The sequence below is a fragment of the Neolamprologus multifasciatus genome, unplaced genomic scaffold (genome assembly GCF_963576455.1).
Source record: "Neolamprologus multifasciatus unplaced genomic scaffold, fNeoMul1.2 scaffold_19, whole genome shotgun sequence".
Classification (NCBI taxonomy): domain Eukaryota; kingdom Metazoa; phylum Chordata; class Actinopteri; order Cichliformes; family Cichlidae; genus Neolamprologus; species Neolamprologus multifasciatus.
The window spans coordinates 124739-152000 of NW_028181989.1; the positions used below are offsets into that span (position 1 = coordinate 124739).

A 27262-nucleotide genomic window follows, 5' to 3' on the forward strand; every position below is an offset into this window, starting at 1 on the left:
ATTCAGTCTGTCCTTCAGTCAAACCAGATAAAGGAGGAACAATGCGGTTTTCGTCCTAGTCGTGGAAAACTGGACCAGCTCTTTATCCTCTCAAGGATACATGAGGGTGCATGGGAGTTTGCCCAGCCAGTGTTTTGGCTGTGGGCATTCGACCGTGTCCCTTTGAGTTTCCCGTGGGGTGTTCTCCAGGAGTATGGGGTGTTTGGCCCATTACTACAGGCCATTCAATCCTTATACAACCATTGGAAGAGCTTGGTCTGCATAGACGGTAATTAGTGGGACTCACTCCCAGTGGGTGATGGACTCCGCTAGGGCTGCCCTTTGTCACAGATTCTGTTCAAAATTTTTATGGACAAAGTTTCTAGGTTTAGCCAAGGGGCAGAAGGCTTTCACCTGATGGTCTCAGAATCTCATCTCTGCTTTTTGCGGATGATGTGGTTCTGTTGGCTTCATCAGGTGATGGTCTCCAGCTCACACTGGAATGATTCACAGCTGAGTGTGAAGTGGTGGTAATGAAAATCAGCACTTCCAAGTCTGAGGCCATGGTCCTCAGTCGGAAGGGTTGGGGTGCCCACTCCAGGTCAGGGACGAGTTACTGCCCCAAGTGGAGGAGTTTAACTATTCTGGTCTTGTTCACAAGTGACAGGAGAAGGGAGCTAGAGATCAACAGCCAAATTGGTGCTGCAGCTGCAGTAATGCAGGCACTGTACCTGTCCGTTGTGGTGAAGAGAGAGCTGAGTTTAAAAGTGAAGATCTCAATTTACCGGTTGAGCTACGTCCCTACCCTCACCTATGGTCACAAACTGTGGGTAGTTACCGAAAGAAAGAGATCGCGGATACAAGTGGGAGAAATGGGCATCCTCCGAAGGGTGGCTGGCCTCTCCCTTAGAGAGGTTCAGCCATCTGGCAGGGGCTCAGACTAGGGATGCTACTCTTCCACATCGAAAGGAGCCAGTCTAGATGGTTCAAGCATCTGACAAGAATGCCTCCTGGGCGCCTCCTGGGTGAAGTTCCATCAGGAGGAAGCTTGGGGGCAGACCCAGGACACGCTGGAGAGATTATATCTCTTGGCTGACTTGGGAATGCCTTGCTGTTCCCCCGGATAAGCTGGAGGAGATAGCTGGGGAGAGAGGTCTGGGCTTCTCTGGGACACAAAGGATACACCGGACCGTCCTTCAAATCCGGGGAAAAGGAGGACGCATTAGTGGGCCGCATTTGGAGCAGCCTTTGGTGTGCTGTGATATAGTCGTCCCACAAATGTGGTCTCCAAAGGATGCAGCCCCTGAATTTGGAAACAGCTCAACTCATATGTTTCAGCTAATCAGATCGTCCTCTTTCCTCAGTGCATCTGTTGTTTATTTCCATCCAGCAGCAAACCAGCATACCTCTGGTCCCTGGTTACACCCTGCAAATTATTCCCCGTCAAAGGGCATCTCACCAGCCAGTAACCTGGACTGGCCTAGGATTGGTCAGAGTGTTCGAGGGGGTGGGGCTTAGATTTACTGTGGACAACCTCCCATCTTCGACTGATTACCAGCTGGCGATTTCCTATGAACCAGAGGTGAGGCGATTTTGAATGGTAATCTTCATGTAAATGTACATGTTTAATAAAATTGACGGAATTGTCTTTCTATAACTCATGTCAATTTATTATTTTCTCTAGTCGGCATCTGATTGGATGGCTATAGTCAGTATCGGCAAAGTGTCACCAGGCGATGGAGGCTGCAGCAGCAATCCAACAGGAAGTAAAACTGTGATTCTACCTGGAAACTCCAGGTGAGAATCAAAACACAGGGCATCTATTACATCCATGAATGTCACATGACTATTGTTATAATTTCACATCTGAATAGTGTTGTGGCAGATTTCTAATGTGATATGATTAAATATGTGATTAAATCATATCCTTACTAGTAAGATTACTATACACCAACGACCACCTTAACTCAAAAACACAACTACAACTACTTCAGGCATAACAGCCTGATTGTTTAATCAGTTGTCTTCTGCATTCATTCGCTGATCGCTCTTGGGTGGTGCAGAGTCTGCTCTGCAGTCGCTGAGTTGAAGCTTGGCACGCCCTTGTTGGAGGAGGGTGCTCTTTTCACCCCTCACTCTCTCGTTCCAATGCAGCTGTAGGTTAAAAGGGCAGAGATCATCTGACACCCCGTTGTCTTCCTCAGTGTCTAATGCAGAGATCTTTAACCTTTATGGTTATTTCTGTGGTTCTGGAATCTTCTCATGATGACTAGTAGGGCCCCAAACCGCACGACCTTTGATCTCAACCACTGCCTGAGCTGTCAGCTGTGCTATGAATGATCCCTGCTTTTCGCTGGGTCTCTGAAGACTTCTGATCAGCACCCAGTCTTAATCTCAGTCTGGAGATTCCACCCTTGGGATGATTTCTTCCAGCAATACTCTGGCTACTGCACCTGTATCTCCTTACTAGGAGGAAAAACCACATGAAGGTGCAATTTCTCACACTAGGATACCCAAATTCGTTGAGTTTCTAGGACCCTGCATCTACTTGTTGCAGTAATAAGTAACCAAGGCTTTTCCCATCTGTCTGGTTGAAAACCCTGCCCAAATCAAAGCAGCTCACCGTTGTAAATCATTTGCAGTCCGTCTCTTGGTTCATTAAAAAATTCCTGCATGTGTGAGTCGCTGAAGCACACCTTGCGGTTCCCCCTTTTTTTGAAAACAAAGGAACGGTGGGACTGAGGCAATTTTACCTCAGGATGACCAGTCACTGTGTGCCCGTAGTTCAGCGAAACTTACCGGAGGAATCCTGCCTGACAACGCCAAATTGTTATGGAAAATTTAACAATTACCTGCAAAACACCCAGTGAGCTTGATTTGAAGTGAGTTTAATAAACACATATGGAGAGAGCATCCCAGTGAAACACCAGGACCATCTCTGAATTGTGGCACCGCCCTCACATCATATATACAGAGACACAGACAAAGAACATCCACAAACTCTCACATGTTGGCCCCTCTCACGTGGAGCTATACCTTCTCCTTCAGAGAGAATTATGACCTTGTTTTCTGCTTGGCCGTCACCTAAGGATTTACATCCCTGATAAGCAGAAGGAGTCCCACTATCTGTTTAACGGCCTCACTGTGCTAACGTTCCACATGCATGTAAACTATGGACAGGAGTGCTCTTACTATAGTAAAGTGAGAAACTATAACTAATGTGATATGATTAAATATGTGATTAATACATGAGAAAAGAAATCTGCCACAACACTATTCAGATGTGAAATAAAGCAGGTTCTTTGAAACTAGCAAATTGTACAGGATATCGTACAGTCTCTGTGTGAGTTGTTAATAGAGGCCATGATCAGGTGGTCTGTGGGTGACATCATGTTTGTGGCAGAGGCAGCAGGCTCTGTGTGTATATCAGTGACAGGGCGTAGCTGCATGTGTGTGATGATTTAATAAACTTTGCAGCACTTTGTTGTCAGTCATAGTGCAGCTTGTGAACCATACCAGGATGTACAGAGAGAGGACTCTCAACAGAACATCTATAAAACGACAGCAGACAGCCAGCAGCTACAGCTAACGCACATGAGCCAAATGTTGTGCCTTTGTACTCCTGGTTCCACATACAGAGACATTCTTACACATTTTTATTTATGTGAGCTCCAAGGTTCTCTGAAGCTTTAATAGTGTACTTGTGTCAGAGATTGTGTCTCAGTAGCAGCAGTTTTTGTTTGTTTTTTCTGTTTGTTTTTCCAGACGAGGTATTCTGGACTCTTTGCTATGTCTAAATGCTGGAGGTCAATATTTTGTGGATATCACCTTTTACAAACAGCCCAGATCTGATAGTTCACACATCCTAATTGACTCGGTAAGGAGGTCTTCATCTATTCAGATAAAGTGATTGACATATTCCCTGAAATCCTCCTACCAACTGTAACTGTCCAATCATAGCTGAGGAATACAAGCGCACTCTCTGTGCAAAAATAAATTTGGGAAGATTGCATGGTTTCAATTTTCAATTTTTCTCTTCAAAATTAAATGATGGGATGTGTCTATATGAGGTGATTTCTACATGTTTAATCATGCCCCCCTTTTTTTCAGATTAGTCTTTTTAATAGAATCGGGTCAGTCCAAAATTTCTGCTCTCAGAGCGACCTCGACACTTTTCACCAGTTTCACTGTACTGGATTGGCTGTCAAGCCTGGCCCTCAGGAGTCGCTACCTGAAGTCTGCGAGGGACTCATCATGAGCCTTTCAGCACAAATCCACAATGGAGCTGTCCGTAAGTAGTTGGACTGAGATGATCCAGGACTGAGACAATGGAAAAGATGAGTGTTTCATATGTTTATATCTGCGTTTTACCTGTGGTCAGTTTGCAGGTGTAATGTTATTGGCTCTACTGGACCATCCTGCAGTAAACTGGGTGGGTTTTGTGACTGTAAGGCCAATGTGATTGGTCGTTGCTGCGATGCCTGTGCCCCAATGACGTTTGGCTTTGGACCTGAAGGCTGCAAACGTAAGAAACCCAAACCAGAGGGAAAACACTGCCTTTCGTTTTCTCCCTGAGCGTCTGACAGTTGATTCACAATGAATTCTCACCTTTTTGCAGGATGTGATTGTGACCCCCATGGCTCTGTGTCAGAGCTGTGCGATCAGGTCAGCGGTCAGTGTGCATGCCGTTCAGAGATTACGGGTCAGCGCTGCAAACGCTGTCAGATGGGATTCTGGGGATTCCCTTCATGTCGATCGTGTGAATGTAATGGGCTATCAGAGGTGTGTGATGGATTTACCGGAGACTGTCTGAACTGCAGGGAGCACACTACTGGACCCAGCTGTGAAAGGTTAGTCACTGACAAACAATGGACTGTGAGGTCAGGTCCTTAATCATTAATATGCAAAGTGTCATGATCAATGGCCATGAGTACCATTCACAGAGAGTTCGGGAATGGCTGCAATCACATCATCTGGCACCAAGATGGTGACAGATGTACCCTTAGGCCCTCTCCTCGAGTCAGAGATGCAGTACATACTATACTCCATAATGATGAAGAACAGAGAGAATTAGACAAAGGGGCTGGGTTTTCAGTTTTCAGCTATGCAGCTTTTATCTGCAAGCAGATGCAATTTCAAAAAAGGAACCTTTGTTTACTGTAACTCAGCTGGGTTTTTTTTCAGCTGAAAATTTCCCTCTGAAAATGTCTTTGCTACGTCTCTGAGTAAATTTATTTAAATTAGATTTACTCAGGAAATAAGTGTGCCAGTACTTACTGCTGAGGGTCGGTACCTGTTCAGGTAATCATGATAAACCTATTTTGATGCAGGTGTGTTGAGGGTTACTATGGTGACCCAATCTCCAGACAGGCCTGTCAGCCATGTTTGTGTCCAGATGTTCTGAGCAGTGGACGATTCTTCGCCACTTCCTGTCAGCATGACCCACAGTCCCTCAGGCTCATCTGTAAGTGCCAGGAGGGGCACACAGGTAAGAGCTAGTATGTTTGCATTACTTACTTTTACCTTCTTTACATAAAAGAGGCAACCAGACAGCAGCGATGCTAAGAGTCAGTGTTTATCAGCAGATTTTTGGAAAGACACATAAAATATATCACTCTCCGTTTCCCTTTTAGGTGTAAGCTGTGACAGCTGCAGCCCTGGTTTCTATGGTGATCTGACATTGCCAGGTGCAGTCTGTAAAGAGTGTCCCTGCAACAACAACATCGACCCTGATGATCCCAACTCATGTAACAGCACAACAGGAGAGTGTCTACGCTGCCTTCACAACACAATTGGCCTGCACTGCCAACACTGCAAACCTGGCTACCATGGCAACGCCTTAACCCAGGACTGCAAAGGTGACAACAAAAACATAGAAACTTCATCTATCATCCTTTCATCCGCTTACATGTATGCAAAACCTCACCAAGTATACTGAAATAACTCCATTAGTTGCATTAATTTTGGTATACTAATGGACAGCCTAGTCAAAAAAATCTATCAGGTCATCAGCATAAAGGGCCAATCTATGCTCTTGATCTCCTAACTGGAAACCAAATATGTCAGTTCTCATTCTAACTGTCATCGACAGCTAAGGAAAATAGCATTGGAGATAACGGGCACCCCTGGCGAGTGGAGCGCTCCAATGTGATAGGGTTAGAAACTTGTTATCTGTTAAAACATTAGCTTTGGGATTTGTATACAAAGGTTTAACCCATTTGAGAAAAGTGTTTCCAAATCTATATTTTGGAAGAACATTAAATAAATATGACCCCTGTATTCTGTCAAAGGCCTGACGAGCATCGAGTGATAATAACGCTATATCTTTAGCATCAAATTTCTCATGAATTATAATCAAAATCCTTCTTATGTTGTGAAACCCTTGACGTTTTAGTACAAAGTCATTTTGATCATTATGAACTAAATGTGCGATACAGGAGTCTAATCGTCTTGCTAAAACTTTACAAAGTATTTTAGTGTCAACCCCCATTAGTCTAAATGATGAACTCTCTGCAGGGGGTTTACCAGGTTTCAGTAGCAAAGTAATCATTACCTGTCTCAGAGTAGGTGGGAGAGTTTCATTTACGCTTCTTCAGGGTAAAAAGAGGAAATATTAATTTTTCTTGGAAATTTTTACAAAATTCGACCAGAAAGCCATCTGGCCCAGGTGCCTTACCACTGTTAATGCTTTTGATAGCCTGTGATATCTCTTCAATAGCTAGACGTCCGTCTAACTCCTGCTTTGTGTTTTCCGTTAGTGTCTGGAACTGATTTTGATCTAAGAATACGTCCTGCTCTTCTGAGGCATAAGCACATTCTGATTTATACAAATTTTCATAAAATTCTCTAAAGCTGTCATTAATTTCCAATGGATCTACTGTTACATTCCCTAAAGAGGTCTTTATACTATTAATTGCTCCTTCACTCTGCATTTTCTTAATTCTCCATGCCAAAAGTTTTCACGCTTTCTCTCCTTGGTCATAATAAGATTGCTTCAGCCACATTAGACTTTTTGCTGCAGGGATTATTGTATTTTTTAAGGGTCTACCTTACAATATAAAGCGCCTTGAGGCGACTGTTGTTGTGAATTGGTGCTATATAAATAAAATTGAATTGAATTGAAAGATGGAGACCAGCACAAAGAGACTTCAAAGCAGTCGTCATGGTGATTCTACTGTAGAAGCATAAACAGGTAGAGGCTGCAGCCTGATTGCAGCAAGTTTTTTACTTGTTGTTCAGGCTCTGGCTGCTGGGCTGAGGTCTGCATTTACTCAGCTTTAGCATCATTCTGGGTTCTTGGCTAGCTTAGCATTAGCATGCCGTCTGTGAAGGTGCTTGCAAAGAGCTGAAATTGTGTTAGCAGAATAATGCAGCTGTTTCTGTCCTGGAGTAGTCTCCACTTTACCATAAAATATCCATATTCATGCTGTAGGCTGTGCCACTATTTTCCTTCTCCTGCACACAAACTGAATTAGCTGATTGCCAAGTGCAAGCAGAACCGATAAGTGTGATCGATAGGCAAAGCATTTTTTCCCCTTTTTCTTAAGGACATGACTTCATGATATCAGGTACTGTTTATCTGCTGTAGATATCGTTTTAGGCCTCACACTTCTTCTTTAGGCCTTCGCTTTTTCCATTGTCCTCAGTTTTTTTTGGACACGCTGCTCACAATGCCAAAATGTGCAAACTTTTCAGCTAACAGGTCTGCGAGAATAAACTTGCTGGTGCAAAAGTACTATTTCATGCTGTCAAAATGTGTTGTTTTTTCAATTAAAGCTGTGAAAATGCTAAAGAACGTGTTATGTGTTTTTAGGACAGGCTGCTAGTAACAAAGTATCTAAAGATCCTGTTTTAAAACCTGATTCTTACTGGAACCATTTTTAAAGTTAAACTGCAGTTTGAAAGAGGGATGAATGCTTCCATCATCAATAATCTTCTTGCATAATTTTTCTTCTTTATTGCTCCATCTATATACCCTGTATTTATTTTCTATATTTCACAATGTTCTGACAAACACTAAAATCAAAGTATTTTCCAGAATGCTCCTGTGATCGACGGGGGACTCAGGAGTCTCGGTGTCCTCTGGGGAGACCCTGTTTCTGTGATCCGAGGACAGGACAGTGTCCCTGTAGGACAGGTGTGATAGGTAAACTCTGTGATGAATGTGAAGACGGATACTGGAATCTGAACATCGCCTCGGGATGTCAGCCCTGCAGATGTGACCTCATCAAATCTATCTCCAACATCTGTGACAAGGCAAGAGCTCCACAGCCACAGACAGTGTCGGCGTGTGACCACAGGTTTTCATTTATCATTTAGGGTGTGAGGCTGTCACTCTGCTACTCCTCTCACCTCAGAAAACAGCCTTGTATGTTTGTGTGTCCATTTCAAGGTTGTTTTTATTTCAAATAAAAAACATAAAATTATAAATAATCACCTGCAGTAGATGCTGATGGTTAAACTTTGAATGAATGTGCTGTGACATATTCAGGTAACTGGACATTGTCCGTGCCATCCTGAGTTTGGAGGAAGGCACTGTGATGAATGCAGAGAAAATCATTTTAGGAATCCAGACCTGCAGTGTATCTGTGAGTAATATTTCAGTGTTTCCTTTAAGTGGACAATTCTTCTTTTCTTTTCTGACATATGTCTCCAGTGGTGTTTATTCATATAAATTGTTCCAAAGTGTCAAATATTGAGGGCAGTGAACCAAAAAACAAAAAAAGGGTGCAGACTGTTCTGAACACTCATTTTATCACACTTTTTATACTCTTTGATCTGCTTCATGTCGCAGGATGGGGATATTCTTATATGGTCACTGTAAGAGCTGCACTCAAAGCACAACATCCACATCTACCACTTCTGTCTTATTTGGAAAGTTTGCACTGTTCCAGGAAGAACGCAGGTCAAAGACAGGGTGTGGAAGAGAACCAGAGATTAATATTAACTAATAATTAAATGCAGACAGGTGTATAAATACATCGGTGCATCCTGAGAATCCCCAGCAGCCTAGACAACTGATCCAGCCCTATCTATATGCTTTAGCAAAAAGGAAAGTTTGAAGCCTGAAAACCGAAGGCTCTGCCTCCCATTCTACTTTTAAGGAGTAGACACACTGATTTATTGAGTTTACAATTTATTGGGGGAAAGTGTATTTTAAGTAGCAGCAGCGCAGGTCCACTTTAACCTTTTCTAAATCCCCTTGTTTTTCATGCGAAGGACACCATGTTTTTATCTTGTTTTCAGCTTGTGACTGCAACCTGGAGGGAACCAAACAACCATCATGTGACCCTGAGACTGGCAAGTGCATCTGTCGGGCGGGTGTAAGCGGTATATTCTGTGATGAGTGCATTGCCCGGCTTCAATACATTATTCCCAGCCTGTGAACCGTGCCCATCCCTGCAACGCACTCTGGACTCAAATTGTCACTTGATGCCAGCGAGCTGCCCAGAAAATGAGGACCCTTATCCCTCATAACAATGTACAGCCCACAGATAACCAGCACCTGCAGGAGATGATGAACATGCACTCTATGCTGGACAGCCTGGCCAACCTGAGAGTAATCTCCCCACCAAGCGTGGAGAAACTGGAGAAAATGTCTTTGAAGGTTAGGTAAGTCATGAGAGGATGAACTTAAAAGGAACTCCACTAATGCTAAATGTAAAAATATACAGTACACTGGAAAACTCTTGAGTCACCCCTCATTTCTTTATATTTTGCTTCCAAGGAGCCAGACTTTCCCGTAATTTTGTAAAGTGTTTTTGAGCATAGTTTCTGAAGGTCTTTCAAAGTTTTTCTTTGGACATAGGCTGATTTTTTACTCATTTTCAGTCCAGTTCTTGTACCTGACCAGATTCAGAGGAAGGAAATTTGATATATATCTGAAGTGCCAGGCCTAAAAAATTTGAACATTTCAGATGAACAGTGTCTAAAACGTCATGTCCTTAAGAAATGCCAAAAAATGTATTAAACTAAAATCCGACGGACTGACAAATTTAAAGGAGGTGGTCAGCATTAAGATCTTTGATAAAACTGATGAATGCAGAAAAGTACCATCAGGTTTGATCCACCATACAAAACCATGTAAAACCAAAACACACAACAGAATACTGTTAGACATGGAGTTGCTTCCCCATAGCCTGCACATCAACAATATTAAAGCATGGGATCATTATCCAAAGAAGCACTTTGGATGTCCTTCAAGAAGCATGGAGAACTCTTTCTGTGGACTAAAACAAATTACAGAAAGCTACCTCAGAGAGCTCAATCTGTGCTGAAGAATGAAGGTGATCATACCAAATACTGACGTTCAAGTTTGTTAGAATTGTGCAGTCTGTTTTTATCTATTTCAATTTATGGCTGCATGTTTCAATAAATAGTCACATATTTGCCTTTAACTTAGCAAAATATAAAGAAATGAGGTTGACTCAAGACTTTTTCACAATACTGTGCAATCAAAGAGCGCTCAGGAAGATTTAGCTTATGCTGAATAATCAGAGTGTATTTATCTCACAGGAAGGTGAAAGATGCCATCGACACAAATGTGATCCTGATTGACATGTCTCCCCTCTTCAACACTGAAATTGACGACATTCATCTAGAAATCCTGAACCTTAAGAAGAAACTCACCAGTGTGCCAACTGATAACGTAAATGACCAACAGAAAGGTACAAAGATTCCTTTTTTTAATATGTTTTGTTTTTAAAATCACTTCCGTTCTGGTCACATCAGAGGATTTTAAACATCTTTAGATAAACTACACATGATCCTTTTCTGAGTTTTTGAAGACTCCACATTTAAATTAAAGATCAGGACATGCACAGTCTTAATGTGAAGCTAAATAACTAAAAATGTTCACTTATCTCTAACAGAAAGTGAAGAAACAAATAAAAATATATATTACAAATAAATATTCTCAGAAACTGCTTTCATGGTTCAGTTAAAAACAGAGCAGATCTATTTGTCAGGCAATGAATTCATCTATTTAAACATAAACCTTTGTTTTCATCACAGAGCAGACTTCATGTTTCATGATTTCACTTTCTCTGCTTAGCGCGTGTCTCATCTGAACCTGTTGTAGAGCTGTTGGATGAGATACAGACGCTTTACAGATTCTTCATGTTGGAGGATGAGAGGGTGGGAAATGTCGGCAAAGCTGTAGAGGACTCCATGGACACCAGACAGGAAGTCAAACACAAACTGAGCATGTGCAATACAGGAGACCTTGCACTGCTGAAGAAGAAGGTCACAGAGCTGAGTGTGGATCAGCTCAAACAGAAGGTGACTATCTTTACCAAAAGATAAAGATATCTTTATCTTTACCAAAGAGGTCACAAGGGTTTGAGTTTGAACCTGTGGTGAGGTCACTGACTGGGAGCAACTCAGCTCCTATAAAACTGGAGGGCATGGTGATCAATAAATTCAATAAATTTTTAGCCAATGATTTAAATGCAGTTCAATTCAGGTTTATTTACATAGCACCAAACCTTAAAGCTGTTGTCTCAAAGCACTTAAATCACAATCACAGTTCAGCAGATCAGAGTTGATGCCAAACTCAGCAGACATGTTTTAGTTTTACAGCACCTCTCCATTAGAAAACCCGAAACACTTAGACAAAATGTTGAGCGTCTCCTGGCCCTTGAGCAAACCACACCTGTTTTAGCCAGTACAGGTCACACAGTATACCTGAAAACCACTGGCACATTTTCTACAAGAACAAACCTATGAATTTTGTTTGACCCAATGATGTTAGGCAAGACATCACCAACACCAAACCCTACCTTTCATGAAGTCAAGATAAGATGATGTAAACATGGAAATTGTTCTTTATTGGAAAATGACCAATCTAGAACAACCAGATGCAGTTTGTCAACAAACAAACAAACCAAAAACCCTACAATGTAAACATTGAACTGTAAGGTCATATGATAATATATCACATGAGTAGCTGCAGGATTAAATGAATAGCTGATGTCCTGTTGTCTCAATGCTGCTGTGAAAATCATTGATTGCATATGACAAAATCAACACTGACCGCTGGGTAAATGTGAATACTGTTTAAGCAATTTGTTGTGAGGCGATAAAGGTCTGTGGCGATCCAGGTTTGGAGGACTCTTCAGGGTGTAACTGGGAAGCTCTTTGTGAGCGTGATCTGGGGAAAGGGAAGTGCGGAAGTCCAAACTGTAAAGGAGCTGTTCTGTCAGTGAGAATGCTCAAAGACTGCAGAGAAAGCTGAAAGGACCAGCTCGTGAATTTGCTCTCCAGACTGCAGGACACCAAGAAACAAGCAGGTCTATACTGGAAACACTGGTGAATGCTCTAATCTCTATGGGAGTGGGTGAGGGTTTAAACCACAGGTTACACCTGCAGGCCTCTTACCACGCACCACATTGGTTTTGGAAGTGTGTTGGTGGTGTGTTGTGGTGTCATTTGACGAGACCAGTGAGTTTTTGCATCTACATTTCTTTGATATTTGTGTCGTGATCGACAGAACAGTAGAGCTCTTCCTGTTTTACTGTTTTGAATGAACAAACAGAAATGTTTTTTTCAATTTGATGACTCAAATCACACTTTCTTTTCTTCCTCACAAAGATGTTTTTAATATTGCAGATGCTAGTGTTGTAGCATTATAAACTTACGTGTAGACCAATTACCATAGTGTAATATTTCACATCCCTCTCCACAAACTAAGTCTTTTAAAAGGTGATTTCTTTTGTCAGATCAATAATGCCAGTGAGATGACTTGGGATGCCAAAAACTGGGCCAGAGATCTGCAGGACCAGATCAACAACAATACAAACTCATGTGAGAGAGAGAAAAACAAAACCAGAGAGCTTATTCAGCAAGTCAAAGACTACCTGATGGGTCAGTGCTCACTCCACTTTCATTAACTTATTGTTTAAAGTTGTAGAGCAATCATGTTCAGTGTGTTCTTTCTCAGCCTGCAGTGATCATCAGATCATCTCACTTTCCTCAGTGAGACAAGGATCATCATCAAGTCAACAGATTTAAGAGACAGTAATTCAGATCATTTATAAGCCACATAAAATGACAGATGTGGAGGTCCTGTAGAGCTAGAATAGAATAGAATAGAATAGAATAGAATAGCCCTTTATTGTTGTTGTACTTGTACAACAAAATTGTGGGTGCTGCACACCAACTGTGCCAGAATAAAATATAAATAGTAGACAAATAGAACTAAATGATAAGTCTCAGTGTAGGTCCTCAGTCAGGTCACGGAAGCCTGAGGAGTTTGGAAAGAAAACAACTGGACATCTTTAATTTTGTGAACATATTTCATCCAAGAGGCTTCACCAGGTCTAAAATTAATTGATGGATCATCCCATGTATTTAAACTGTAGTGGGGGTTGTTCATTAAGAGGGTCATGGGTAGATTCACCTGATCCAGCCCTAACTATATGTGTAAACATACACAGCAGACCCAGTGGAATTTTGATACTTTTTATTAATGCTTTGACGGTTGCTGTCCACAATACTCACAGAGCTGCAGCTCTCCCGCTGCCCGCTCAACATTATCACAACGCCAACCACAGGACCCAGTACAATATTTAATTCAGTGGGGCTCCCCCATCGCCCGACTGAGGCCGGGGAACCATCCGGCTGAACCTACTCCCTCCACCGCGAGCGTGAGAGGGGATCAGCCCGGACCGTCTGCGCCCCCGGGCCCTGGCCAAGCGACGGGGAGTTGTGAGTTCAGGTGGCCGCCCGCGAACCCAGCAGCGTCGGCAAAGCTAGTCCGGAGGTCGGCCGCGTGGCAGGTGGATGCGGCGCTCCTCGCGCGCCGGCAGCAAAGAATGCCACTTTGCACAATTATATATATATTTTTTATGCTTTTTCAATCATCCAGGTAAGTAAAAAAAACTTTATTTACATTGGGTCCTGTTACAGGAGCATCAATAACATGAAGTGACTCTCCAAAAGTTGATTCTGTTCATCTGGACGTAGCGTTTTCAGTGGGAAAAACGTTTCTTGCATCCCACTCACGGAAGCGTTGGAGGTAGTCCGTAAATAGATTACAGGATGACCCCAACCTCAGCAACAGGACCGCTCTCAGCACCGACCAAGTGTGTTTGAACTGTGTCTTCATTCCACCTACTTCACATACAAGGGTCAGCTCTACAGGCAGAAACATGGGTGTGCCATGGGCTCCCAGTTTCACCCATCGTGGCCAATTTGTACATGGAAGAAGTGGAAAAGAGGGCTTTGCTATCCTACCCTGGAACACCACCAAGCCATTGGTTCAGATTTGTGGATGACACCTGGGTGAAAATCAAATCTCAGGACGTACCACATTTTACGGATCACATTAACTCGGTGGACCGACACATCAAATTCACCAGGGAGGATATGAAATAATTGCAGGTTAGCCTTCTTAGACTGTGAGATTTCCATCAGTAATGTGGGACATCTAAAAGCTGACGTGTACCGTAAACCTACGCATATGGATCAGTATTTAGTCTGGTCAGAGGGCCCGGTGGCGCCAGTGTCCGGCAGCCTCGCCTCTGTCAGTGCGCCCCAGGGTGGCTGTGGCTACAATGTAGCTGCCATCACCAGCAGTGTGTGAATGTGTGGATGACTGGATGTGTAAAGCGCTTTGGGGTACTTAGGGACTAGTAAAGTGCTATACAAATACAGGCCATTTAAGGCTTGACTCTCATCAGCCACTAGAGCACAAACTGGGCGTCATCAGGACGCTACAGCACAGAGCCAACACCATCCCCACTGACACAGCGGCCAGGGAAGCAGAAGAACATCAAGAAGGCCCTGAGTAAATGTGGTTATCCCAGCTGGACTTTTGTCAAAGCTGGGAAGGCACCAAAAGAAAGCTCCAGCCGATCCAGGAGAGAAGGACAACCGCTGTCTAAGAGAAAACCTGTAGTGATCCCGTACGTGTCAGGAGTATCGGAGCAGTTGAGACGCATTTTTTTCTAAACACTGGGTCTCTTTGGCTTTTAAAAATTGGTCCACCCCAAAGATCGGGTACCCGACACAAACAGAGTAACATAGTGCACGCTGTTAAGTGCAGTCAAGGAGGCCATTTACGAATCGAGGAGGGGGCCTAAGGGTACATCTGTTGCCATCTTGCAATGCTGTGATTGCAGCCATTCCCCAACTCTCTGTGAATGGTGTAAATTAGGCTTTATACATGTAGTGTTTCATGTCCACTTTGAACCAGTACCCACCAGATGGTAGCAAAGTACAGGATGGATCCTTTGAAGTCAGAGAGAGAGAGCGTGGCTTTACAGAGAACGTTGGTGCTGTTGTGATGCTGCTGTATGTGAGTATGTAATGTTTCTCTGCAGGAAACCTTTTCATTGCTCTTCACATTTCCTCCCTGACAGATGACATGGTTCCTCCAAAGGACATTGAGAAAATGGCACAAGCAGTTTTGAGAATCGAGCTCCCACAGTCACCTGCTAACATCCAGTCCATGATCAGTAACGTCAACAATTTGTTGAAAAATGCCACCAGATTCCTGGAGGACTTAAAGAACCTGGACAAGCAAGCCAAGGCAGCCATAGACCTGCAGCAGGAAGCTTTGGAACTCAAGTCAGTGCTGAGAGCATAAAAATGACATAAAAGTTTCATTCAAACCAAATACTTTAAACTAGAAACTATAAATGAAATACAACCTTTAGCCTAAAACAGGGGTGGGGGTGCTCCAGGCCTCAATGGCCAGTGTCCTGCAGGTTTTAGAAATGTCAGCTGATTTAAATGGCTAAATGACCTCTGATAGCTTTATCTAGGCACAAACCTATTGCTGCAACAACCAAGACAATCCACTACAATGGCAAAAACAACACACCAGACACCAGAGCTATTTGTGTGATCTCGTGCATGAGGGAGGTGACCAGGACGGCGCTGTTCCTGCCGCTCAAACCCCAGTCACTATATGTCCTGTGCTGACCCCGGGTGCTATCTAAAACCTCCAGGACACCAGCCCTTGAGGCCTGGAGTTGCCCACCCCTGCCCTAAAACCACCATCAGCTGCAGTCCTGCTGACAATCCAGCAGAGGCTCCAGCAGTGAGTCATCCCCATGTTAAGACTAGGGATGGGTATCGTTTAGGTTTTATCCGATACCGGTGCCAAAGCAGTACTTTTGAAACGGTGCCGGTGCTTAAACGGTGCTCGAACCAGTGCTTAAAGAATGGAGAATACAAACTTTGTCCGAAAATCTCTTATGTTATTATTTTTAGCAGTCTCTTTTTTTTCTGCAAAATGATAACCAGGTTAGCCTTTTCTGTTGATACAACATATCTCCTTTGGTTGGAACCGGTGCTTAAACAATGGAAAACACAAACTTTGTCCTAAAACTTCTCATGTTTAGCTGGGGGTTTTTTGTAAAAAGATAACAATGTTAGCCTTTTCTGCAGCTATAGGGCATATATGGTATCACTCTATCAAACAATAAGACAGCCGCATGTAACTATGACGGTGTTTGCTAGTTCACCTTACATGCATTAATGTAATAACGTGGTTAGCCTACTCAACGTAAATTACACACAAACAACATTAAGCTACTCACGCAGAGAAGAACGGCTGCTGCTGCATCATCATCCTCATCATTTCTGCTACACTGGCAGGGCTAGGGGCCAGGACTCTCCTCTTCGGGTTTTTGGGGGATGTTGCTAACTCCGGGTCGATAACAGGCACCACACCCGCAGTAGATGTGCTCGGTGTGAGGTCTCGCAGCAAGCTATCAAATACGGTGCATTTCTCAGCTTTTAAAAAAACGCTATGTGTTGCCAGGTGTTTCATCAGATTTGAGGTGTTACCTCCTTTGACAGTATCACAGTATCAGCTTAAAGCACTTGTTGCAGCTGCTGAGTTTGCATCTTTTGCTGTGAAGTACAGCCAGACTTTGACCGCTTCGCCTTGGGCATTTTTAATCTGTAGCTCTGCTCTAAAAGAACGTACGTACCTGGACCTGCCTACTATCCTCGGAAACGTAAAATGATTGGCTAGAATCCAAATTGTGTGACATCTCAAGAAAAAAAAAGCACTGAAACAAAGCACCGAAATGTGCGCTGCTTTTCGGTCTGGTTACTACCGTTTATGTCAGTGCCATAATGGCACCGGATACCCATCCCTAGTTAAGACTTTACCACAGATACGTCCATGTTTACTCTTTTGATTTTAGATCATTTGCTCTGTCTCATTTGTGTTTCCCCCATTTTTGTCGTCAATGAAAGAATCTATAACATTTCAATATGGAAAAGGTAAGGACACAACTTCTCACTACAACGCTGTCCAACAGGAGCTTCATGATGTCATGAACAATATAATACCGCGACTGTGAAGATGACCTCAGACAGTATCAGAGGCCATTTCTCATTTTTAGTCTTTCAGATGAACACTGAGGAGTTTTGGACACATCCACAGCTGATCTGTGACTGCATGAAACATTATTTTTCTTCATGTGTTTTAGATGTTTTTCTCAGGCATAGTGAGATGCTTTCAGTGCTGAACTGGTCCTTTGGATCTTCGGCAGCAGGAGCAGGATCAGCTTTCTGAGTCTGAGAGTCACTGCTCTCTGATGTTTTTACTTCCTGTCCTTCTGATTAGTGATTTATAGGTGGAACACATATTTGTCCTCGTCGTGTTCTGAACCTTAATCATCTTTGTTTATTGTATTTAGGGAGCAGATGGAGAACACTGATGTGAAGAAGATCATTCATGATATTTATGAAGCAGACAAAGCTCAGGCCAAAGCTAACGACCTCTTGGAGAGAGTGAGCAGAAACAAAGATGAGACCAAAGACAGGATCCAAGATGTAAAACATCCAAAATATTTCACATATGACCTCTGAGACGTTTGTTCAGCCTGATGCTGATGTGCTCATGTTTGTTTTCTGTTTCAGGCTGAAGACACACTGGACAACATCGAGGCGAGGCTCATGATTCAGACCAAAGACCTGCAGAAAGAGATTGAAGCTATGAAGGACAAAACTGAAGAGAACAGAGAGACAGCGAGAGAAGCCAGAGAGGTGGCAGAGAGCGCTTTAAACATGACCACTGATGCAGAGACGGTAAAAACACCAACAGACACATTTATATGTGTTTGAGGCTTTAAGATAAGAAAAATCTATGTAAAACTTTGCACACAACTTTGAGTCTCTGTTTTCAGTTTCAAGTCTCAGATGAAAATCAGAACACTGTTTCTGCCCAACAGGAGCTCAGTGATGTCACTAAGCAGTTTGAGGTTTTAAAGCAAAATCAACAGAATCAGGAGGTCAAGGGTCAAGCTGCTGGTCGACTGAAGAACATCATGACGGAAGCTGAGGACATGAAGAGACAAGTGGAGGACAAACTCCAGCAGATACAAGGTCAGACCGCTGACCTGCTGGTGTGTTTGAGGCGTGATAGGTGTGACCTTCAGATAAACTCTGAGGCACTGAAATGTCATTTCTGTCGTCACTGGACAAAGTAAAATCCCTGTCCCCATCACAGCTTTGCTTCTGTGTTTAACTATTGTATGTTTCTGGTCATGTATCTCCACTCCCACTTCTATATATAAATGCATAAATACAATAATGTTTATTTCGTAAATATAACTGAAATACCAAGAAAAAAGAAAAACCTTAACATCAAGTTTCATGATTATCTCTTTGTCTACACAATGTGTATGCCAGAAAATGAGTAGGATAAAGTTTGTACCTTTTCTGTTCCTATCCCCTCATTTCAAATTCCAGTATTTACAAATCAGTATTCAGACTTCGACATTATATAATCCATACATGTTTAACTGTATACAAGTCTACTCATATACAACACACACATAATTTAAGCTTATAAACCAAAACAACAAACTACAATTTTACATAAACTAAGCACCCGATGGTTAACACCCACTATATCTCAAACTAAATCAAGTGGCTTTATTGTCATTCCAACCTTGTGCTGTGGTACAGTACACAGTGAAACGAGTTCCTCCATATGGTGCTACATATAACAGACAATAAGCACAGGACTACATAAGGTGCAATGTGCAAAGATTATTAAGAGTAATGCTAATAATAATGATACATTTTATTTCTAGGTGCCTTTAAGGCCCTCTAGGTCACCTTACATTAGTACAATAACAATAACAACAATACAATATATTAAAATATAGTAAAACTAAATAAAAACACAAGTTAAATGAAAAAAAAACAAGCATGAAAGAATAAAAGCTAAGCATGGTAAAAATGCACTAAGACAGAGTCCTAATGAAGGGAATGCAGTTCTGAATAGATGGTTTTAAAATGCAATTTAAAAGTGAAGAAACAGTTTGTGGTCTGGAGATCTGGTGGAAGTGCATCCAAAGTCTACCAAAGGCTCTGAGTCCCATCAGGCGGGCAGGTGGAACAGACAGAAGGGAAGCTGAAGAAGAGCCGAGTGTACGAGGGGGTGAGTATAGGGCTTTGGAATGGATGTAACGGCACAATGTATTGTGGGTGCACGGCGCCACATTTGAAGGGCATGTATCAAAACAAACTGTGTTGGAAGGAAGATTGCTACCAACCATGCTTTAAAAATAGCTCAAGAGAAAAAGGACGGTGTAGAGACAGGTTGCGTCTGGATGCAAAGAGATTGCTCCAAAGCCGTATGTATGGACAAGATCAGATAAATATGGAGGAGCAAGGTTATGAAGCACTTTGAAAGTATGAAGCAGGATCTTGAAATTGGCACAGAGGTGAACTGGAAGCCAATGGAGCTGTTTAAGAACAGCTGTTATATGTTCAGTGGATCTACTTCTGAATACAATACGAGCAGCTGTAATTTTGAACTAAGTGCAATTTATGGAGGAATTTATGAGGTAGACCACAGAGAAGAGAATTACAGTAATCCAGATGAGATGTGACAAGAGCATTGACAAATATGGCGGTACTGTTTGGAGTGAGTGAAGGACAAAGGCGGTTAATAATATGAAGATGAAAATAGGAAGACTGAGTGATATTATTTAAATGTAAAAAATTGAAAAAAACAAAACAAAACAAAGACAGTGCAACACCAGACAGAAGGATACAGGCACAAGACAGTGCAGACACAACGGTGTTAAAGAAACATGAAAAAGACTATGGTTTCTCGTTTGGCTCTCGGCGAAGGCGGTCGCACTTTTCTCCTCTCCTCCTCTCTCTTAGCTTCCCTGCTTAGCCTCTTATGTCCTTGTCTAGTCTCATGTTTTTTGTATTACTTTCCCTGGAACACTCTCTCACAGTCTGTTCTCTAAAACCTAAAAGAGAATTATGGATTTGATCAACTGGTCCCTGAATGCCATTGACACCCTTTTCTCAACGAGAAGTCTGGGCTCGGGTGAGACTGAGTGTCCGGACGATGGATGGGTGGCAGAAATGGAGAATCATGTGCCTGGTGGGACTGTCGATCGAAGACGCTTAAGATATCTACCTATTCAAAACCATGATAACAGGGTTCTTGCTGATTGGAGCTGGCTTGGCCCTGGCTTACTGTTCAAAACCCCACAAGGCTGCTCGCTGGGATTGAAACGATGGGACGAGGCGTGAGTTCTCAGAGTGGGCTCACTGAGTGCAGCATGGTTAAGATCTTGGAGAAGCTTACGGCTGCCGTGAATACTCAGAACAACACCTCTGAGCGAAAGTTGGATCACATCTTGGAGCAGCTCACTGCAGTCATGAGTTCTCAGAATCTGCTCTTTGAGCAAAAGAATTGACAAGACCACGGAGCGCAAGTTTGATAACATCACGGAGAAGCTCGCGGCTCTGCAACAGGAGATTGAGAGACCAGTGTCGGACTGTTAAGAACTGCTTTGAAATTCTCATGAGTTGTTCGCACTAAAGAAAAAAAAACATCATAATGCGGCTGTCCCTTCGGCGGCAGCTGCGGGCTCAAGGCTGGAGCTGAACAAAATCTCCCTGATAACGACTGTGTTTAGTCTGTTCCTTCCCATTCCCTACAAGGCCACCTGGGTTGGCTGGAAGACTGTTTACTTAGCCTGGCAGGGCGAAGGACACTGTCTCAGCTGAACTATGGACACATACACACATACACTTACACTGATACGCACTCACTCATCCCCCCTCCCTTTCCAAACGCCTTCGATGCTTGTTCCCTCCTGGAGAACACGTCGGGTCTGAGCCCGCGCTGGAATAATAGCTGCAGGGCAGGATGGCTGCTGTGTTTGCTTCGGATTACTCCTCACCCCCCACCCAACCCTGTGGCTGTCACGTGCTCCATAATGTTGTGCTGTGGACATTTATGTGCTTTCTGTGCAGAGGAGTTTTTTTGTTCTCATGCTGTCCTCCTGTAGCCCAGCATGAGTAGAGGTCTCTTTTTTTCCTCTTGTACTTTCCCATTGTAGTGTACATTACATGCTTTCTGCCCCGACTGTGTCCGTGCCGTCGGGTGAGAAAGGCGACGTTCTGATCCGTCAGCGGGTCCGAGCTTTGTGTTTACATCTTTGTGCAGAGTCCGTGTTCCTGCTCTCATTTACTGTTTCAGCTGTTTGGTGGTTGTTGAAATTTTGTGAGGTTTAACCTGAGATTCTGGCGTTTCGGGCAAAATAAATTTATATTTAAAAATCAATTCAGGATTTTAAAGAATCGATATCACGTTATCCAAGCTAGAATCGATTTTAATCGATAACTCGATAATCAAAACCCACCCCTAATCGTTAGCTAAGATACCATTATTAAGAAGCAGCACAACTAATGTGTCTATGCGAGCTTATTTGCGATGTGCACCGCTGGCCAAGCTATTTATTTGTTAATGCACCTTCTCAGATTAATTCACTGCGTGTCGTGCCCAGGGCTGGACTGGGACAAAAAATCGTCCCGGGCATTTTGACTAGAGACCGGCCCCCCAGGTATTGTAGGAAAAGCCATAAAGCGTTTTAATGAAAACAAACGCTGCTGTGACAGTGATGTACAGTCTTGTTGGTATGATTTCTATACATTTTACATCAGACAAAAACTTTGGTTGTAAGATTCAAATAATTATTTAATAAAAACTAAACAATTTAAATGAGAATAAGAAAGAAAAGTATTTCTTTGTCCCCCCTCTCCCTGTTAATGCCCTACCTGGCCCCCTGGCAACACTTTGCTAGACCCGCCCCTGCATAGTTACCAGCTGTCAGCTACTTAGAAAAGGATCCTGGTGTTATTTGTCTCTCAGAAACAGTTCATAACTTCAACTCATCCATGTCACCTAAAAGGTAAACCTGTTTCTCCATCACCTGTTCAGCTCTGATGATTCAGTAAGGACATCTCCTGGTTTCCTCTTCATGTTTCCCTCTCACCACATATCCAAACCATCATGACCAGCAGCTTTACAGCTATGGCTCCAGCAAACATCAGCTGTGTCATGGTACTGGGCCATGAGGCCCAGGGTTTAAGTTCTAATGCATATTTTTGTATCCACATGTGTAGTTTAACGCATCTAGTTGTTTTCTAGTTTGCAGTTTAGTCCTTGGTTTATTAGTCCCTTTTGTCATCTCTCCCTGGTCCGTGTGTCTACCTGTCATGTTTCATGTCTCTGGTTAGGTTAAATTCATGTTCTATCTCCATGTCTATGTCTCTGTGTTTCCTGTTTTATTTTGAAAGAGTATGGTGTTCTTTGTTCATTGTAGTTAGTGCTACTCTCCCCTGTATTGTCATTATGTTTCCTTCTAGTCAGCTGTGTTCTCATGTGTCTCCACTTCCCCTGATCACCTCATGTGTGTATTTAAGTCCTCAGTCTTCCTTTGTTCGTCGCCGCGTCATCTGTTCAACTTCCCCCATGTTACGCCAGGTTTCAGGACTCTGTGCTGGTCATGTCCATGTTACTTACATATATACGTTTCATAGTTCCTTGTTGTTCCAGCACAGAGTCCTGTTCACTGTTGCCTCCGTCATGTGCATCATTGTCACCCTGTCTTAGCCTTCCCTGCTGCCTGAGTTAAGTGTCAGTTCTTAGTTTTCCCAGTTCAGCTTCTAGTTTAGTTTTGCCTCAGTGCTTTCTGTTGTTTGCCACGTTAATCAGCCCAAATAAAGGCTCGCTTTTTGTTTCAAGTTTGGTACTGCTGCCTCGTCTGTGTCTGCACCTGGAACCTCACACTCCCACACTCGGTCCGCCCACCGCAGACCATGACAAGCTGATATTATTAAATAAATTCTAACAACAGCTGATCAAGCTCAAACGTGCTGCTGATGTTTAGCGCACATCCGCTGGTTTCCTCTTTCTGGTGCAAAGTGGGAGATGAACAAACGAGAGAAAAAAGCTGATAAGCTGATCATTGATCAGTTTCATGATTGAAGTAGCAACAGGAGAGAGAGGGGAGAGAATGAGAGAAGAAGAATAACTCCACCTTTGTGTCTTTTTTCATTCTAGCTGAAGTTTGGGACAAACTGCTCCTTTTCACCTCAATACGAAACGCATAAGATTTTCTCTGAATACGAGACGATTCCGCCTTTTTACGGGACGGTTGGCAACTCTACTAACTAACCTTATGAACAAAATAAAGTTCTCTATCAGTAACATCGAAGCACCACCCAGCTGTATAGAAACTCCGTCATGCTAGCTAGTAGCAGTACGAGTTATTGTAACTGACTGTAAAAAGTCAGCATAACAAAAATAAACTCCACCTAAACTTGGTTTATATCTGACCCAGATAGACTGCAGGTCATAACTTCTGAAGTTCAGTTCACCTGACACTCGGACCGGCAGCCACCTCGGGTCTCTCCTCCTCCTCCTGTCTCCCCTTTCCCTCATCCACCTGCTGGCCTCTGTGGCAGCTCCGCGATAGCCACCACCAAACAAATTAGAGTTATTTTTACACATCGGCCACCACCTTTCATTGTTTATACCGTTACAAAAAAAAGAGAAAAATCATCGGCCCATAAAAACGAAAAATCACCACGCGTGCCCAGGGTTGCCACACCCTGATATACACACATAGATAGATAGATAGATAGATATGAATTCAAATGAGTTTCTTTGTGTTTCTGCAGACATGGAGCAGAAGATCCAGCAGCTGCTTCACAGAACAAACCAGAAAGCTGCTGAAGTGTCCGACCTGCTGGAGACGGCTGAGTCAATTCGACAGGAAATCTCCACTCAACTATACACTGACTGTACTGGATAAATATACTGTGATAAATACCAGTGAGTACTGCAAACAGCAGTGCTGCCCAGAATCTGCTGTAGCTGAATTTAATCAGAATCTTATTCACTGTTTGTACCTTTTTTTCCTTTGTTTCAAGTTTTCAAACTTTTTAAAGTTTTTCTGATGAGGTTTTGAGTTGTTTTTAAATACAGTATGCTACAATAGAAATGCCTTTAGAAATATGACGACAGAAAACTACACAGATGAACATTTTTCAATTATTTTGTAATAAACTCTTCATCAAATAGCTTCATGCCTGATATGACAGAAATGTCCAATTAAAACTTTATGGATAAAACAAATATTAAGACTTGTTATATTTATGTTTGGATTTGGTTTAAATCAGTAAATCTGACAGACACAAATGCCTGAGTGATGCAGGAGTCTCTCTCCATTATCTCTGGGGAAATTGAGAACAATCCATTACCTTTCCTCTCCTACAGTTTCTCGTTGATGTAGTCACCTATGTAAGATGAACTTTTTAGAGCACTGAACTCCTCCTGCTGTTCCTTTCTGATAATAACACATTTCTCAACCATTCTGAGAAAAAAGGCGATGGACATGAAAGATGGTCCTCAGTAGTGTGAGTCATTTATTCCCTTTGCTCCAATTGCACTGAATGACTTAACTACAGTAATGAGTAAAATGAATTTTGTGTGATTGACCAAGAAAACTTACATGATAGGCTAAAAGGTTTGCCTGGTGTCTCTGGCTCCTGTTAGACTGGGTTTGTTTCTACTGGTGGGACCTCTCACACTGCATCTCTAACCTGTAGGGTCCCACAAGGTTCAGTTCTGAGTCCATTATTTTCTTCCTGCTTTCTGCTTCCTTTAACCTCCTAAGACCCGAACTCTTCCACAGCAGCATTTTTAATTTCTCTTTGATATTTGGGCATATTGGGGCCTGATGAAGGTAAAAACAAAGAATTACCAGATTTTTTTTTTACCTTATTTTTGTTTTTAAGAAAAATGAGAGCCACAAATGAGGATATTCATTTAAAAATTTGATAGAACAGCAGCAGTATAATGTCCTCGTAAGTGGATATCAGGCCCATGTAGAGCAAAATTGAGTATTTTGGTCTAAATAACCCAAAGTGTGATGTCCACATATGTGGACGGCAAGTCCTAGGAGGTGGCATTATTCAATCTTTTAATAACATTTTTCATTATTTCTATGCTGATGACATTCAGCTGTACATGTTTTTAAGCCTCATGAGCTGGATAGGCTGTCCACCCTAGTTCACTGCTTAACTCAGGTTACTGATTGGCTCTCTAGCAGTTACCTTGTTTTAACTCCCAGAAGGACTGAGACCATAATTATAGCCCTTGTAAACTAAATCCAACATCAGTCAGGTCCTTGCTTCTTTTTGTTTAACTACTAAATGTTGGTGTAATAATTGATTCTTCTCTGGGCTTTGACTCTCATGTAAAATCTTTGTCTCATTCTTATTTATTCCAGTTAAGGAACATGTCTAACATTTCTTCTCTTCTTTGCATTCAGATTATTTTAATGCCCTGTTTACCAGCTTAAATAAATAATCTCTTTCAAAAAAAAATTATGTGGGCTTCATAGATAATTAAGATTTAATAAACCCCCCAAAACGTGACTATCCAGAGTTGGGTCCAGGACCCCAAGTTGTTTCTCTCCTACTGGTATCCCGCCCACAGAACGCTAGACCCCTTAGAGAGTGTGTCTGCAAAAGACAAAAGACAAAAAACAAACCAAAACTTAACAAAAACACAACACAAAAATCACAAAGAAAGAACAATACAGTGCCCTCAACAGCACCAAAGAGTAAAACAGTGAAATGTGGATTATTAACCATTAAGTCTCTCTCTTCCAAGTCTCTGTTAGTACGTGACTTAATAATCAATGATAATGATCAACAGATCGATTTACTCTGCCTTATAAAAACCTGGTTGCAGCAGGATGATTATGTTAGTTTAAATGAATCAACACCCCCGAGTCATTGTAACTACCAGAAACCTTGAAGCACAGGCCGAGGGGGAGGTGTGGCAGTAATTTTTCACACCAGTCTATTAATCAACCAAAGACCCAGACAGACTTTTAATTCATTTGAAAGCCTGATGCTTAGCCTCGTCCACTTCAGCTGTGAAACTCAAAAACCTGTCTTATTTGTTATCATCTGTAGCTCAGGTGGCAGAGCAGGTCAGCCACTAACCAGAAGGTCGGTGGTTCGATCCCAGGCTGCTCCAGTCTGCATGCCAAATATTCTTGGGCAAGATACTAACCCCGTGTTGCACTCCGATGGTTGCATCGGAGTGTGAATGTGTATGAATGGTAGACTACTTAGCACTTAGGTCAGAAAAAAGTGCTTGTGTGAATGGGTGTGATTGGGTGAATGAATTAGTTGTATAAAGCGCTTTGAGTGCTCAGACAGAGTAGAAAAGCGCTATATAAGAACAAGTCCATTTACCATTTACCATCATCTATCGTCCACCTGGGCCTTACACAGAGTTTCTGTCAATACTGTCAACCATAATATCCTATTAGAGCACACTGTAGGTATTACAGGTACTGCGCTGCAGTGGTTTGTATCATATCTATCTAATAGACTCCAGTTTGTGCATGTAAATGGAGAGTCCTCTTCACACACTGAGGTTAATTATGGAGTTCCACAGGGTTCAGTGCTAGGACCAATTCTGTTTACATTATACATGCTTCCCCTAGGCAGCATCATTAGAAGACATAGCATACATTTTCACTGCTATGCAGATGACATCCAGCTCTATCTGTCCATGAAGCCAGATAACACACACCAATGAGTTAAACTGCAGGAATGTCTTAAAGACATAAAGACCTGGATGGCCGCTAACTTTCTGCTTCTTAATTCAGATCAAACTGAGGCCCTGAAAATCATAGAAATATGGTATATAAGCAAATTCTTACTCTGAATTCATTTCCATTTTTTTATATAGCGCCAAATCACAATAACAGTTGCCTCAAAGTGCTTTATATTTTAAGGTAGAGTCTACAATAATACATACAGAGAAAAACCCAACAATCATATGACCCCCTATGAGCAAGCACTTTGGCGACAGTGACAAGGAAAAACTCCCTTTTAACAGGAAGAAACCAGGCCCCATCTTATCTTAATGACCTTGTAGTACCATATCACCCTATTAGAGCACTTCGCTCTC

The 27262-nt window shown here is 42.4% G+C and overlaps 1 protein-coding gene across 1 annotated transcript in view; it reads left to right on the forward strand.

Moving 5' to 3' along the window:
* LOC146490318 (laminin subunit beta-4-like) overlaps nt 1-25447 on the forward strand; it is a 50899-nt gene extending 25452 nt beyond the window's left edge. Inside the window, 22 exon segments of the mRNA XM_085153329.1 lie at nt 1370-1561; nt 1664-1776; nt 3745-3856; nt 4090-4270; nt 4361-4504; nt 4598-4829; nt 5310-5467; nt 5613-5837; nt 8018-8235; nt 8471-8567; nt 9226-9335; nt 9337-9372; nt 9374-9591; nt 10495-10646; nt 11033-11259; nt 12065-12265; nt 12699-12843; nt 15342-15549; nt 17640-17775; nt 17863-18030; nt 18174-18327; nt 23947-25447. Of these exon segments, the coding sequence (XP_085009455.1) occupies nt 1370-1561; nt 1664-1776; nt 3745-3856; nt 4090-4270; nt 4361-4504; nt 4598-4829; nt 5310-5467; nt 5613-5837; nt 8018-8235; nt 8471-8567; nt 9226-9335; nt 9337-9372; nt 9374-9591; nt 10495-10646; nt 11033-11259; nt 12065-12265; nt 12699-12843; nt 15342-15549; nt 17640-17775; nt 17863-18030; nt 18174-18327; nt 23947-24080 (3561 nt within the window). The 3' untranslated portion in view covers nt 24081-25447.
* The last annotated feature ends 1815 nt before the right edge of the window (nt 25448-27262 follow it).